The 15,143-nt window shown below is 43.9% G+C and overlaps 1 protein-coding gene across 1 annotated transcript in view; it reads left to right on the plus strand.

Annotated features, from left to right (window-relative positions):
* The first annotated feature begins 3,458 nt into the window (after positions 1-3,458).
* Positions 3,459-15,143, plus strand: part of AGK (acylglycerol kinase) — a 31,467-nt gene continuing 19,782 nt past the window's right edge. Inside the window, exons 1-4 of the mRNA XM_048058513.2 lie at positions 3,459-3,634; positions 9,941-9,980; positions 13,469-13,548; positions 14,754-14,829. Coding sequence (XP_047914470.1) covers positions 3,525-3,634; positions 9,941-9,980; positions 13,469-13,548; positions 14,754-14,829 — 306 coding nt within the window. The 5' untranslated portion in view covers positions 3,459-3,524. The remainder of the gene's footprint in view (positions 3,635-9,940; positions 9,981-13,468; positions 13,549-14,753; positions 14,830-15,143) is intronic.

Genomic DNA, 15,143 nt, shown 5'->3' on the forward strand with positions numbered 1-15,143 from the left:
CAGCCAAAAGGGTCTCAAGCCCTTCAGCTACACTGGACTGGGGGTGTCCCTTTCTTTTTTTTATTTTTCTATTTTGTGCCTGTGTGTAAACACAGGCACAAATCTTTCATGTTACCACCATGCAAAGAAACTCCCCTCTGACCTTGTAGGGTGCTGTTGCAGAAGCTACTGGAGATGTGTGATGGGGGTCATCCAACTCAGCCGTATGGGGATTACGTACAGACTACGTGGCTAGAATTAGCTTTCAGGCCATGACTTTGAATAAATCCCCAGTGGTACCAAGTGGTGGCTGGGAACAGGACTTCTGTTCCCAACTTCCTTAGATTTTTTGGAAGGTTCCACTCAAAACTACGTACCGAGTGATGAAATCAGTAACTTCAGTCCTATTCCCAGAGGAACAACCATGACAGAAAAACACCAACAGAGATGAGTTAGCTGAGGTGAGGATTTAAGGATGGATTGTGCTGCACAGAAAAGAAGACTAAATCATTCTCTGTCCTTGACAATACTTATGTACATATGCTTGTAGGGCATTGCTAAGCAGCAGAAAGAAAGAAAAAACAAGCAAACAAACAAAAAACCAACTCCCTACTGTTTCTGCCGTATTCTCTAGCTAAGAAGGGAGCTCAGCTGGTCAAGCACATGACTTTACTGAAGTTACAAACAAGTATGTCCCTGACGCACGGTCATGTATCTGAAGCTTCTTCTGCTAACAGACTTGACATTGATGGTACAGATGGAATGATAAAAAAATGCTCTTAAAAATGGGTCAGATACGAGTAATTGGGTTGAGGTACACCACCGGTCTTCACAAACAACTTGTGTGGTGATTTCAGGTGACACATCCCAAGTCAAGTATCACAGCTGTGGGGCAGCTTTTCAAACACTGACTTCTTTTTACACAAACCATCTAGCAATCAAAGAAAAATTAAACACACATTTCAGCCTCCTCCAAACAGTTTTCTGAAAAAGGCAGCAGGCATTTTACTTGGCCAAAAAATGACTACAGCATATAAAGTGGAGGATGCTCAAAAACAGACCTTTATCCTCTCATTTTTCATTGCACGTACTCTAATACCTACTTCTATTGATTTGACATGCAAAAAGCTGGGAGAGCTAAAAAGGAACTACCTGGTACATGCGGCAGCACAGCAGGTGTGATCTACCTTGAGGGTGATCAGCCTGCCACAGCCAAAAACTAGGACATGTTTGCCAGGAGGGCTTTCGGAATGGACACTGCATCCTAAGTAAAGCCAGGTAATGAGATAAGCGCACAATCTGTCATTGCTCTCTGCAGTGTTTCTTCTAAGGGCAGTTGTCTTTGAAAAGCACCATCTCAAATTTCCCAGGCCAAATTCTCAGATGGCGTCCCAGAATGGCTGAGGTGGGAAAAGGGACCTTTGGAGCTCGTCCAGCCCAACCCTGCTGCTTAGAGCAGGGTCAAGACCCTTTGCTAGCGATGTGGAAAGACAACTATTATTCAAGCTAAAATGTCTCATTTATATTAACTCAAATGTGTTTTCATGCATATGAACTCAGGAAAATTACCATTCAGCCATCTTAGAGATAGTCAGGCCCTTCACATATTTCAGCATTATTCTGACTTCTCTGAACATGTACTGGCATACTAAAAAGGCTTTATTTTAAAAATTCAAGGTTGTTTTGGAAGCGTTGTTAATAAACATAACTATATTCAGTAGACTTGGTTGTGAAATAGGAAGTTACAGATCTTTGTAAATTATTTGTGGCAGCTCATAAGAATTACGAATTTGAAAAGTATTTATCAGCAAACAATCTTTATATTTTCGTAAGCTAAGGAAAGTAGGATGAGAGTACTAGTATCTGTTCCTATTGTTGCTGTTAGCAGTTGGCCACACCACCTGAACCCTTACAAAAAGTGGGACACCCCCCCCAAAAAAAAAAAAGTAGGACATTTAATCACTCTACACCACCTGGAACATTCAGCAGCACATCAAGTGTCTGTGCTGAGATGCGCTGGACAGATGAACCTGGAATATTTCAGTGGGACGCAATGTCTACTGGACAGGGATGTGCCTGAAATATTCATCAGGAACTGATCTTTTAATGATTTTCTTAGAAAAACAAATCCCAAATCTTCCACTAGACAAAATGATGGAAACAAACAAACAACACACACACAAAACCTACAGAAGAGAAACCAACCTGCAAGTTTTAATCTGCTTTCCTCATCACTAACAACAGAGTGGCTCCTGGACTCTCTTCTGCATCAACGTGACTCTTTCAGAGCAGACTTTTGCGTATCCAGAGTCCCACATGCGGCCTCCATCAGCCCTCATGTGTTACTACCCACATCCCAACCAGACATCATGAAGGAGAAAGATTTGGGGAAGTTTTTTACATAAAAATAATTTTATTGACCCTAATATTTTTGTAAATGTTTGGATGTTGATGAAGATGGCATTTTGCTAGAGGGAAAAAAAGCATTCTGAGACAAATTTTCTCCCCAGCCTTAAGTTCATTGCCCCAACCAGCTGGTCCCGTGCAGACGGGGCCTTTGTCACCACCAATCTATAAGCCCTGGTGGAAGGAGGGCAGTGTTCTCCAAAAGCAGAGCGCTTCCTTACACCATTTATTTAGTCAACGATTCATTTTGAGTTTTTGTTTTTCACAGGACGGGGAGGATCTCTTTGTTTATCAGCACATTCAGCACCTCCCTGATGTATCTCTGTGGCTGCTTGTGCTCTTCCAGGCATCCGACAAAGCCAGGCATGAAGGCTGGACGGGGCTGTCACCCCTGGGCTGTCCGAGCACTTGTCCCCTTGCGAAGCTGGGACCTGTCACTTGGTCACGTCCCCTCCTCGCCCTGCATGACACTGGGGCCGCATGGCATCCCCACGAGCAGGGCCTGCCCTCCGGGGGGGCTGGAGACGTTTCTCCTGGTGCACCCACTTGCTGGGGCTTAGACAGCAAATCCCAGGCATTTCCTAGGCCAGACGCCATCTGGACAGCTGTCTGGACCTTTAGAAATAGTTTCTGGGATTGTTTTGTATGTTGGATGTTGCACCAGGGGACATTTAGGTTAGAAATCGGTAGACATTTCTTCTCAGAAAGAGCAGTCAGGCACTGGAACGCATTGCCCAGGGAGGTGGTGGAGTCACCGTCCCTGGGGGTGTTCAGGGAAAGGCTGGATGTGGTGCTTGGGGACATGGTTAGTGGGTGACACTGGTGGTAGGGGGATGGTTGGACCAGATGGTCTTGGAGGTCTCTTCCAACCTTAATGATTCTGTGATTCTGCGAGACACCTGTGTGGGTGTAGCCAGGGAGCTCCCCCGGCTCCTGGCGGTGGCCTTGGGCCGCCCGGCGGGACAGCGGCAGGGCCGTGAAAAGGCTTTTTCTTGGGATCTGGGCTTTTAAGCGACTTCGGGGCCCCGCCGGGGCCGTGCGGAACGCGGGGCCGGGGGAGCCGTTTCCAGCCGAGCCGGGCGGCGGCGGCCGCGGGCTGAGCGCGGCTTCCCGGCGGCCGGGCCCGCTTCCCCGGCGGCATGGCCGGGGCCAGGAGGGTGCTGGCGACCCTGCGGAGCCACTGGAAGAAGACGGCGCTGGGGGCCGGCCTGCTGGGCTGGGGGGCGAGCTGGCTGCACGGCAGGCACCGGTAAGGGCCGCTGAGGGGGGTGCGGCTCCGACAGCGGCCGGCCCCCGGCCTGGGGGCGGCTTCAGGGGGAGGTCGGGGCCCGGGGAGATTTTAAATCGCATTAGGTGCTGGCTGCTCGCCTGCAGCTAAAGGGCTCTGCTGGGTGCAGGCGAGCAGCCAGAAACTCTCCCCCAGCACCTCTGGTTTTGGTGGAGGGCGAGGATGGTAGGGTGGGTTTTGGGGAGAGGGAGAATGATGTTGGGCGTGTGGAAGTGCTGGTGACATCGTGGTTACACGCACCGGCCCGCAGAGAGGTACGGGGTATGGCCGTGCTGTAAGCAGAGGTGTTGGTGCTCAACAGGTTGGCTTTGTAATGCCTTCCTTCAGTGAGTCCTTGGGCTTGCATTCCGCTTTTCCTTCTGAAGGCTTCAACTTTGAGTCCAGATAAAATAGCAAAACGCAAATAAGTTATCACAAACGATGCTGCTGTTTTAGATCCCCGTTAGCTGGTTTTAATAAACTAAATGTAAAAAGGACGGAGGAAGAAATTGCTCGGCAGCATCCCTGTGAGGGGCTGGCTGTTGGGGCAGAGGGTCCCGTGCCCACCCCAGGTACGCTGCGTGGCCTCTCCCCTGGACTCCTCTTGCCATGGATGCCAGCGCGGCTGCCCTGGGTGCTGGAGAGAGCTACTGAGACAGAGCACTAGGAAAAAGGCTAAATCTGCTCCTTGTGCACATGGGGAGTGGGCACCTGAGGGGGCCTAGGAGCAGCGTCAGGCACAACCAGCCTCCCCTTTATGCCTGTTTCTGTGAATTCGTGTGCCTGTACGCCGTGGGGTTTGGCTGTGTTCACTCCCGGCGCGGTTCTCTCGCAGTACCTGTGAAAACAGCTTAGGATCACAGAGAAAGTGATCACAGCGTAGGTGATGTGCTGTCAGAACCAAAGGTGAATAAAGAGAAAAACATGAGAGGCAAAAGACTAAGGGAACTGCTGGTATCTACATTTCAGCACTCAGAGGTTTTTTACACCGAATATAGGCACAGTGCTTTAACCCAGGTGATGTAGTGGGGGAAAAATCATCCTGTTCTTCGATCTTCCCTTTTTATCTGCAAGGGAAAACACACACCATTTCCTTACTGCACATAGGAAATGCAAGGTAGGAAATCCTGTGATGGCAAACAGCTCTGTGTGACTTTGATGCAGAGTGCAGCACAGCTGTAAAAGAGTGCTTTTGGAGAGTTAAGTAGTTTGGGAAAAAGTAACAACTGTTTAGCCATTTCTTGTTCTCTGTGGAGGTTTATTTTAACCAGAGAATAGAAGAAGGAGAGACAAACAAGCCTGGTGGCAAGAGTGTAAAAGTTTGAGGTTATCTCAGCAGCTCTTCCCTGCTACCATGTGCCCAGCAAAGGCCTTATCTTGTGGCTGCTGGACAGCAGGGATAGGCCAGGGTCCCTCTCTGCACCTTCTGTTTTGCCTCCAAATGGATTTTGTGGGTTTTTTTTTGATACATTCAGTCATCCCCAGTGTCATTGCTTATGTACCAGGTGCGCTGGGGAGCGTGTGAGGTGCCGTCACCCCGTGCAGAACCTGCTGCAGGCAGCGCTTGGAGAGGTCAGTGAGGGAGCCGCACGTGGGCTGCGCTGGCCGTGAGGCTTGCTGCTGTCGACATATGAGGCCAAATTACTATGCATCAGGCGTACTTTGCTAGACTTATATTTGCCCTTTTAGAAGAGATTAAAGGTTTAGCGAAGTCTTATGCTTCAGTTTCTGGCATCACCAGGTTTTCTGACGAAGGGGCTTGCTTTAGCACAGCATCAGTTCAGATTAGCCTCTGACTTCCTGGAATTAGCTGTCTGAGGTCTTGCTCATTTATTTGCAGCTGAAGAAAGTTTTTTCCCCTCCTGCATCCTTCTTCTTGGCTTTTCCATTCTCATGGAATTTCTAAGTTATTTCTCTGGCAAGGAGAAGATAATTTGCTTTTCTGACTTCTCAAGGTTCATTCTTCTTTTGGATGCAGAGGCTATGATGTCTGCCTTAAGTGGAGCCATTGCAAGTAACAATCTGTTCTGCAAATAAATGGATACTCTTCCGTAGTCAGTCTCTGCATGCCTGTAGGGACAGAAGAGCTCTGGGGTACTGGCTTAAGACTTTATAGGATGCTACACGGGCAGACAGGGACGAGAATAATGTTGCCTTCTCCAGACTTGACCTGTGTGTATCTCCCCTGTGGGGAAATGGAGCTGGTTGTCTCCTTCCAGCAGGCTGCACCAGGGGTCTGATGTGGATGCCCTTGTGCTATGTAGGCTGTACAGGAGAGAGGGGCACTGGAGTGAAAGGATTCCTCACCGAGTGAGACTGAAGGTTGTCGGTGACAGTAACTGTAAGGGCCAAGGAGCTTCGTAGCCCAGTCTTACTTTCTTCATGCAGCATTTAGTTTCGGATCAGTGTGTTAGCCTTTCATCTCTGGAGGTGTTTGTGCAAACGCCGACTGGTTTAAAAGTCAGGGCTTTTTAAATGAACCGGAAGAGTACAGAGGAAGCTTTGTGCTGGTTTCCCCTTCACCATTTGTGATTCAGCCACTCTAGATACGTAATGCAATGGAGAGCACCTCTTCAAAAGAGACATCAGTCAGGAGGTGGCAAAGGCTTTTCAGATGTAGAGTGATAGACATAATGTCTGGTTGAACTACTTTTAATTAAAACCCTCTTGCTATTCTTATAAAACCTTGGTGAGCCTTAAAATTCCTTTGGTTCTCATAAAGGAATATACTTGTAAAATCTGTTGTCTTGCATTTGAGATAGCAAATACCCTTGGAATATTGAAGAAGAAAGACAGGAACTCAGTGTTGTCACATGTGAGGTTGTTTCCCTTTAATTTCTTTGGATTACATAAATGTGTGTGTTAACTTCATTTTAACCAACAGCATATCATACGACAGGTACACCAGATCCAACCCTAGAGGGTGTGCAGATTGTCAGATATGTGCTCATATGCAGTGCTGTACTTCTGTTTAACATAGATGAGATTAATTGCAGAGAAGTAAGCAACTTGCTTTTTTTTTTTTTTTGTCTCTTACTTAGGATGGAAAGAGGGCACATAACAATTCTGGCTGTGTTTCTGTGTGGTAGCTGCTGATGCTCAGTGAATTCATTAGTGTAAGGAGTCACAGTATAAAATTAAAAACCTTTTGAATTGTATTCTGTATTTTGTCTTTTCTTGAGATGGTTCCTTACTGATGAATAAAACAGCAAGAAAAGATACCATTTGATTATTTTAAAGCTTCCACTGGATTTGGAATCCCCTCTCACTTCCCGGTTCCTGCCCTGGATCTGCTCTCCTAAGGAGGGCTGTTGCTGCTCGCTGTGTGTCCAGGTGGTGCAGTGAGTCACCAGTGACGGCAGGCCAGCAGGAGTTTAATCTCAGCTTAACTGGTTGTCCAGTTTGGCCAGAGCATTGCAGTGGTACCACTGGGTAAGTGATCATGCCGGTCAGGACGGGGACTTCTGCATTGCACTGAGGCAGTGGACCCCTCAGATACTCAGCTGAGCTCTGTATGCATTGAAGTATTGACTTTCTCCATAGAAAGTGCTGGCAAAGCATCTGGGCCTTTGACTGCTTGCCAGCAATCTGAGTCTTATTCTTATCTGTAATTTGAGCGTTAGTCTCTGAGTGTTTGCCAAGTGATAACTCACTTGGTCACCTTCCTGCATATCTCTTCCTCAGCGGCCCACTTTATTTCATCAAAACTTCATCAAAAAACGTGGGGCATAAATTCTAATTCGTGGGTAAAGCTGATTCAAACGTAGGTTTGTCTTTCATGTTCTTCCAAAGCCAAGCTGGAAGTAAAGGCTGATACCAAGCAGAGGATGCTGTGGTCTTGTTGTGTTGGAAGCAGCCAAAATGCTCTCTGTGAAGATAAACTCTGGAAGGAGTTCTGTGGTAGCTCTGGAGACTGGTCCTGTGCGCACAGCTTTGGTCAAACAGAGTGCTTTTATGCTTCTTGTTGGCTGAACATACTTCAGAGTCTTAGATTTAATGCTGGTAACCCTGCCTGAAAGGGGATCTCGCATCCAAGCTGCTTTAGGCGCTCATGGTACAGTCGCTTCCAGGGGAGCTGGTTGTCCCAAGCCACTCGCTGTGGCTGCAGGCCTCTCACAGCTTCTTGATCATTATTTTGGGGGTATTTGCAGGTTGGGACAGACAACGCAGTATCTTTCGAGTGCTTTTGAAAGTTATGCTGGACTCGATTTTAAAGATCATCAACGCTGCAGGCATTATAAGGTTGCAGGCACCAGGAAACAGACTGGCTGGTGATGTGACCCAGCTTGATTTCTGAGCAAAGCAGCAGCGATGTGCAGCAATCAGATGACACAGACTTGACTAGAATTTGTTAATGAGGTCAGGACTGCAGTTCGCAAATGGATCAGCTCTGCAGCCATCGTTTGGTAGTGGGGTTTTCTTGGTACCCCATAATATTTCAGCTTTATATATTGACATTGCAATTGCTTTGTATTTCCTCTAGCCATACATAATCACGGGTGGGGGAAAAGTCTGTGTGTGAGGGCTTGTAATCAGCAGGGCAGCATGGACGCAGCCCCCGGTGCTGTCCTGATCGAATGGGAATTAGCTGCAGCACTCGGGTTTAGCTCCGTACACAAACCTGTGCAGAGAGAGTTATTTTAACTGGTGCTCTTTCGTTAGGTCTGGTGCTCTTTCGTTAGATTAGCGCAATCAAACACAGGCCTGCTGCTCCTCTAAGTAATATTTCAGGTAGTTAATACAAATGGCTTACTGCTTTGGTCTTAAGGAGATAACGTGGCAGTTAAAAGCATTGTTGTGCCTCCAAGGAAATTTTTTTAGACATTCCAGTTACTTGTTATCTTGATGGGGTATTATTTACATGTTTTCTTTTTCCATGCGTGAGTTCTCCCTTAGTCTTTTTACTTTGACTAAGAATAAATCTGTCTTTTTTTGCTTCACAGTTATGTTCTCAGAATTCAGTATCTCACCTAAAGTCGCCCGACTTCTCCTTTCAGGGCACTGCAGCATCTTTTGGTGATGTCAGAAGCAGTGATTTATATGGCTCCAGTGACAGATGAATAGTCTAGGCTTGTGGAATGGGACAGATCCCACTTCATTGGGTCCATTGTTCTGGCCAAGGCTTTGCCTTCTCTTCTGCCATTTCAGCTGCAGAATTTGGCCCAATGAGCCACAGTTTGGGATGGGAGTGTGCTGCTTTCCCAGTCGATTGCTTTTCATGGCTGGCCTTGAGTCCCTTTAGTGGGTCTAATATGTTAATTTTGGCATGCGTTACGCTGACTATAACTGGTATTGATTTTTTGTATTGGAGATTTTTGAGGCAAGGCTGTACTGTCTTGCCAGATACTGCCAAGGGAAAACTGATGGAGTTTTTTGGTTTTAGCAAGGAGCGGGAAGTGTCTGGCGTCTGTAGGACAGGTGAGACCGGGTGCTGCAGAACAGGACTCTTATTTTTGTCCGGGAGTCCCAAAAGGGCATTTTTGGGTCTGGAGAAGAACTGAGTTGTGTTCTGCACTCAGTAGCTCAGTCTCTGGTGTGGCTGCCCGCTGCCGTGCTAATGCTGTCCGTCACCAATGACAAGCACAAGGATTAGCCTGGAATCTCTTTCTGACATGACCGTCAGTGGCATGTCTAATACCAACACTTTCTTTTTTATTTTTAAATCTCACTGAGGTGAGGTGAGTGATTTTCACCTCTTTGAGTTGTAGCTTTAGTCCATGCGCAGACCTGGCTGGGTGGTATGTGCTGCATTAACATGTCCAGCTTACAGTCCGATGGATGGGGGAGTTCGCAGTTGTAAGGCACACAGATTTAAGTCCGTGTAAGTTACGCTTAAGTCTACTCTAACGCTCTTCTGTACTGTCAGAGTGGGAAGTACCTTTGGTGTAAAAAACAGGTAATATTAGCATTAAAAAAACCCCTTAGATCTGGAGTACAGTTGTACAGTTATGTAGCAATTTAAAATTAAATCACAGCTGTACAGTGTCTCGTGGCTTTTGTAATCTCAGCACACTTGCCATCCTTCTCTTTGTTTCCTGCTTTGATTTACTATCGAAAACACTGTGTGTTTGCGTGTACATGTTAAAAAAATAAAAATTATGCATGTGTGTTTACAAGGGCATTTTATCCTTAAACGTGTGTTAAATAGGCCTTAAAGAACCTGTATTTTTTATTTTAGAGCTGTTAAAGCATGTGTAAAAAGGGTACAGACCTATATCGTGAAAATGAGCAAATTGTTTTAAACTTACTCAACCTAATGTCCACTCTCCGTTCTGTCTTACCTAACAGCGATAACCTGCTACGAAGAGCTGCGTGCCAAGAAGCCGAGGTAATACCATCTAAAGTGATAAAATTAGATTAAAATCCCTTCTTATCTTGGCCGTGCAGGGCTCCTGGGCTTCTCCCAGCAGGCCCTCTCTCCGTGACGAGCCTTACAATGCTGCCATCTGCGTCCTGCTGCTCAGGCACCGAAGGGCGGCCGGCCTCCAGCCCGAAGCTGGGGTGCTATCGCTGGGGTACACCCCAGTGACTGCTCCAGCTACACAGGCCTCTCTTTCTGCTGACTGCATTCCTCTGGGCCTGAAATTTTCTGGTAGAAAGAAGACGAGACAGGAGACTGCAATCTGAGATCCACCACGAGGCGTGTTGTCGGGGCAGGGGCAGGGCAAACCGCTTCAGTTAGCGCTCCGCTGGGCAGACTTCACCCTTCTCTGTTCATCCCCAAGCGCCTTCATCGAGGACGCTGTGCCGATAGCTCTGGTTGCCTCGGTGGTGTCGTGCAGGATTTTAAGAGTCTTTCTACCTCTTTCAAACAAATTTAATTTTAAACCCACTTCTCCATGCCAGATGTTAGAGATTTTGCAGGGCGTGATACTGCTCCCATTGCTACGTACTGGAGCCTGAGAAGAATGCTGAACATTATTTTTCTCATTAAAGATCTTTGCTTGAGGTTACCCTGCTTTATAGCAGCGGTGCACCTGCGTAATCCCAGTTTTTATCTGCCAGATGTTGAAGGAAAGATGTTCACGGCAACTTGATCTGGACTGTGGAATTTTTTGCCAAAATAGATGTAAGGGAGCTCAAGTCTCATGGAAGAATGAGGAAAAAAATATAATAATTTTATAGTTAAAAATATAATAACTAAAAAAAAAGAAAATATTGCTTTCAAAAATGATACCTTCAGAGTTGAATACGTACAGTATTTGACTATACCAACTCAAAGAACCTGTTCTTCATTTTTATGCTTTCTGTATTCATTTTCACTGCACAGATATCAAAGCAATAGCTTTTTTTTTTTTTTCCCAGAAATAGCAGTTAATACTTGAGTATTTGAAGCTTATTCTTATAAATTAAATAGAGCTTCCTACAATTGCAGGGGGGTAAAGCTTGGGAAGATATCCTGCAGAAGACTCCTGCGTTAGAAAGGAATGAACCAGAAAGTTCATGCTGTAATTTCTGTTCTCACTGATGTGTTAGTGCCAAATACAGCTTGAAAACGCACAGCAATACAGTAGCAAGGCATTAAATGTCTGGTTTAATCTTTGGAATAGCAACAATCTGTAATTGTTTGAAAAATGCTACTTGTGTTTACAGCGCTGTATAAGTGCTGAGAAAAATAGAGGCAGGCTCACTCAAGAAAAAGCTTGGTCTGAGTGAAGTGGGAGGGGCCCCCTATTATTTTTATGTAAGTTGTTTGAGTTCTTAAGCCTAGAACAATACCAAATTGCTGATAACCTGCCTTGCTGCCAAAGCATCCCCTGTAGCAGTACTTCCTGCAAAAACTCCACAGTGCATGTCCGAATTAAAATACCAGTTTGCAATGACAACCTTGGGGTGGCAAATGATTACAGAAGGGTTCCCCAATGAAGAACCCATTTACCAAACTGAAAACCTTTTACACCTCCCTCTCCCAAACAAACCAGTGTCAGCCAGCTATGGGCTTTGCAGACGTGGCCTCTCTGATTGATGTTAGTGCACTCTGGGTCTGTATGAGACAGGTCGTGCTTAGGTGACAAATTCAGTCTGTGAAGCGGGAATGGTTTTCCGTGATGGAATATTGTTTCTCTGTTTGTGTTCATAAAACGCCGTAAAGCCTTTTTGTAATGGGTTTTTCATAATTGCAAAATAGTAAGTTTCATACTAGGAATCCAGAAACGCAACACCTGGAGTTTTGCTTTAACAAGGAATTGAAAAAGGCATTGCCTTTCCTAAATAATAGCTTCATATATATTTAATAACAATTTTTAATGGCTTTAAGTTGGCTTTCCTTACATTGGGCTCTGGGAGAAAAACAACAACAACAAAAAAACCCACAAAACTTTGAAAATGTTGCATTATTATTTTTTTATTTCCTGTCTTAAAAATCTGAATTTGCTTTAGAAGTGCCCCCATATGTAACATAAATGTCTAAGTATATTATATAAAGAAATGATCATGTCAGTTCTCCTAAATTTTTTATAAGCCTTTTTAGGTTGTTTAGAGCAAGCAAATACATCACATCGTGCTCCCCCAAGTAAATAATTAATTGTTTTTAACAGCAGTAACGTGCCAGAGGTCTCCTGTCTTTCCCAATCCTGTCCCCCCTCTCTCCCCTAAATGCAATAAAACACATAGTTCATTTTGCCAGCTAATTTTGTGGTAAAACTAAGGAGCTGTTGATTTATTTCCCTTTCTTTGACCATTCCTTTACTCTTAGCAACTTCTCTTATCCTTCTTCTTTCTTGAAGAAGAAATTTGAATGTTTTAAGTGACATAGCCAGCTGCACACTTCTAACTGAGGCTTCCTGAGCGAAGTTGGCAAGGGGAAGTAATTTCAACTTTAAACAGCTAATGATCACTAAAATCTACAGTGTTTTGTGCACAGTGTCTGCCTTCTTCAATATAAAAATTCCTGCCAGGGGATTAACCTTTAAAGTAAAGGGAAAAGAAAGTAGGGACAGATGACAGTGTCATGTTCAGCACAGTAGCCTTTTGTTCCTGCTTTATTTCCAGGGCTTCTGGTTGGTACTGCTGAATGTTGTCAGCCTTGTATCCCAAACCAGTTTGATTTGTGTGGTAGTGAGGATGCCTTTAGATGAGCTAAAAGAAGTCTGCAGAGTGGAAAGTAATGTGTGGAAGCCTTGCCTTCTCGTGCCTCTCCTGTGCTGAAAAGCTGTGGACATAGGTACAAATGGCTAAAAGGCACAAGAGGCTGCATGAAGTAACTCTCAAAGAGCTTAAAATCAAGGCATCTGTTCGGAACTGGATTAAAAGATGAAGAGGAACTGAATGGTTGTTATAAAGAGGAGGAGGAAAAAGTGTCTGAGGAAACACTGGGTTTGCACATAGGTGAGGGCAAACTCTCTGGTGATTATCTTCTTTTGTATTTTCAAAAACTTAAGCATAGAAAATACAAAAATAATACAAAAATAAGCAGAGGAGATAATGAGAAATGAAGGACAGAAGTGGAAGAAGCCGCAAGAAGAAGATGGCAAGCAGGTGCATGAGAATTACATGGGAAAATCAAATAACCTTAGAGTCAAGGATAGTTCTCCCTGGATCTCCCATGCCAGACAACTAGAATTTGACCAAAAAAGAAAAAATTGGTTGAACTGTAAAAATGAGATAAAGATTTCTTATGACAATGGTGTGAGCTGTTGCTAAGCGTAGTGATATTTGAATAGGAGACCTGTACAATGACTGCAGATGGAAGTCATTTGATTGTCATGAGGCTTGAAAGTGAAAGCCTACTGACATTTGGGGAGATGCATTATTTTGAACTGCTTTACTAATGTGCTTAAAAGGGAAATCGAACTGTGCTCTTTTTTTCTTATTAAGGTTTTTGGCAACCAGCTGATTCCTTCCAGTATGCCACTGAAGAAAGCGACAGTGTTCCTCAACCCAGCAGCTTGCAAAGGGTAAAATTTCCCCTCCCCTACGCTTTATTCTGTTTTTCTAATCTGCCATTCACTATAAAAGCCGGCCAAATTTTTGAGCTCATTTTTGCCCCCCTCTGATGCCAAGCTGGTGCTGTGTAACTATGCCAAAATATCTATCACCAAAAATATTACAATGAAGAACAGAATTAGATGCTTGAGTTGAAAGAATTATTTTCAAATATATATACATATATATAAATTTTCTTTTATCCTGTGTTTGGGTCTTTGTCATTCCTCCACATACCTTTGTATGTGGCACATTTCCCTTCTCAAAAACTATAGAAATAAGAGATGACCTTGATTGCTTCAAGAGTTGAAGTTAGCCAGCAGTGATCTTACTTCTGTAGGAACCTGTCCTTGAAAGGGATGTGCCTACAAACTGGGAGGCTAATTATGAGCTGAGGGCAAGACTCCTGGAAGAGGTCAGCTGCTGTTTTTGCATATTCATTAGTGGAAAACAGTTATCTTGGATATGATGTATGTCTATTTCTGCTAATCAGCTAAGCTATCAGTTGCATCTCAGTAATGATATCAGGGAAATGATATATCTGACATGGGAGGACTTGAACTTACGTGCTTTTATTCAAAACACCCATGACTGAAAAATGCATAGTGTCAATAAATTAAAGTCTCTGACTTCTGGTCTCATATTTCTACTTCTAAGTAACATATAGTTAATGAATAATTATTTTATTAGGCGGTTACAAGCATAAAATGCATGAGTCCTTTAACAAAAGAAGGTCAGATCAAATTTTGCTTCCAGACTTATTTAATGATATGTAAAAGTAAATAAATATATATTTTTAATCTTTCTGAAAATCCAAATGGACTTTCTTTGTTGTATTAAAGCCTGCTGCTCTGTAAGTCATTAATTTTTCTAATAAATCTCTCTCTGGAGATCTTGTTTTGATTTTTAAAATTATTTTTGTAGAAAGCCAGATAACCTCTTCTGCATTTATTAAAACTGTAACAAAAAAGCTGACATCTGAGATATGATTCTAGAAATATAACACATTTGAAACAAATGAAATCTCATCTTTCCAGACTGGCAGGTCTGGTGACTGATTGTGTAGATTGTATGCTCTGTTTTTAACTATATTTCTTGTTGTTATTCATTTTTTTCTTCCTTTTTTTTTTTTTTAACTGCCAGATTATTGAAATAGTTTTCCCTTGTTTTTAACTAGTAAAGCCAGGAACCTTTTTGAGAAGAATGCTGCTCCAATTTTGCACTTATCTGGCTTGGATGTAACTGTGGTTAAGGTAAGAACTGAGAGGTTCTGTTAATGTAGATATATTGTCTGCTTTGCTTTCTGCTCTTGAAGAACTGAAATTCAATTTTAGGTATACTTGAAATTCTTAGTTGTCCCATAGGCATCTGGTAGGAGGAAATAATTACTGAGATTTTAAAATAGTACTTAATCTTTTTCGTTTTAATTCACAGTTAATTTACAAACTCTGTACGGACTTTTTAATTTTCAGCTAAAGCAGCACATCTACTTGTCTGACTGTCTAAAGCAGCCCTTCTATAATTCATGTTTGAGGGGAAAATCTCTAAATACTTGCGTGCTGGCTAG

This window comes from Anser cygnoides, chromosome 1 (genome assembly GCF_040182565.1).
Source record: "Anser cygnoides isolate HZ-2024a breed goose chromosome 1, Taihu_goose_T2T_genome, whole genome shotgun sequence".
NCBI classification, from domain to species: Eukaryota; Metazoa; Chordata; class Aves; order Anseriformes; family Anatidae; genus Anser; species Anser cygnoides.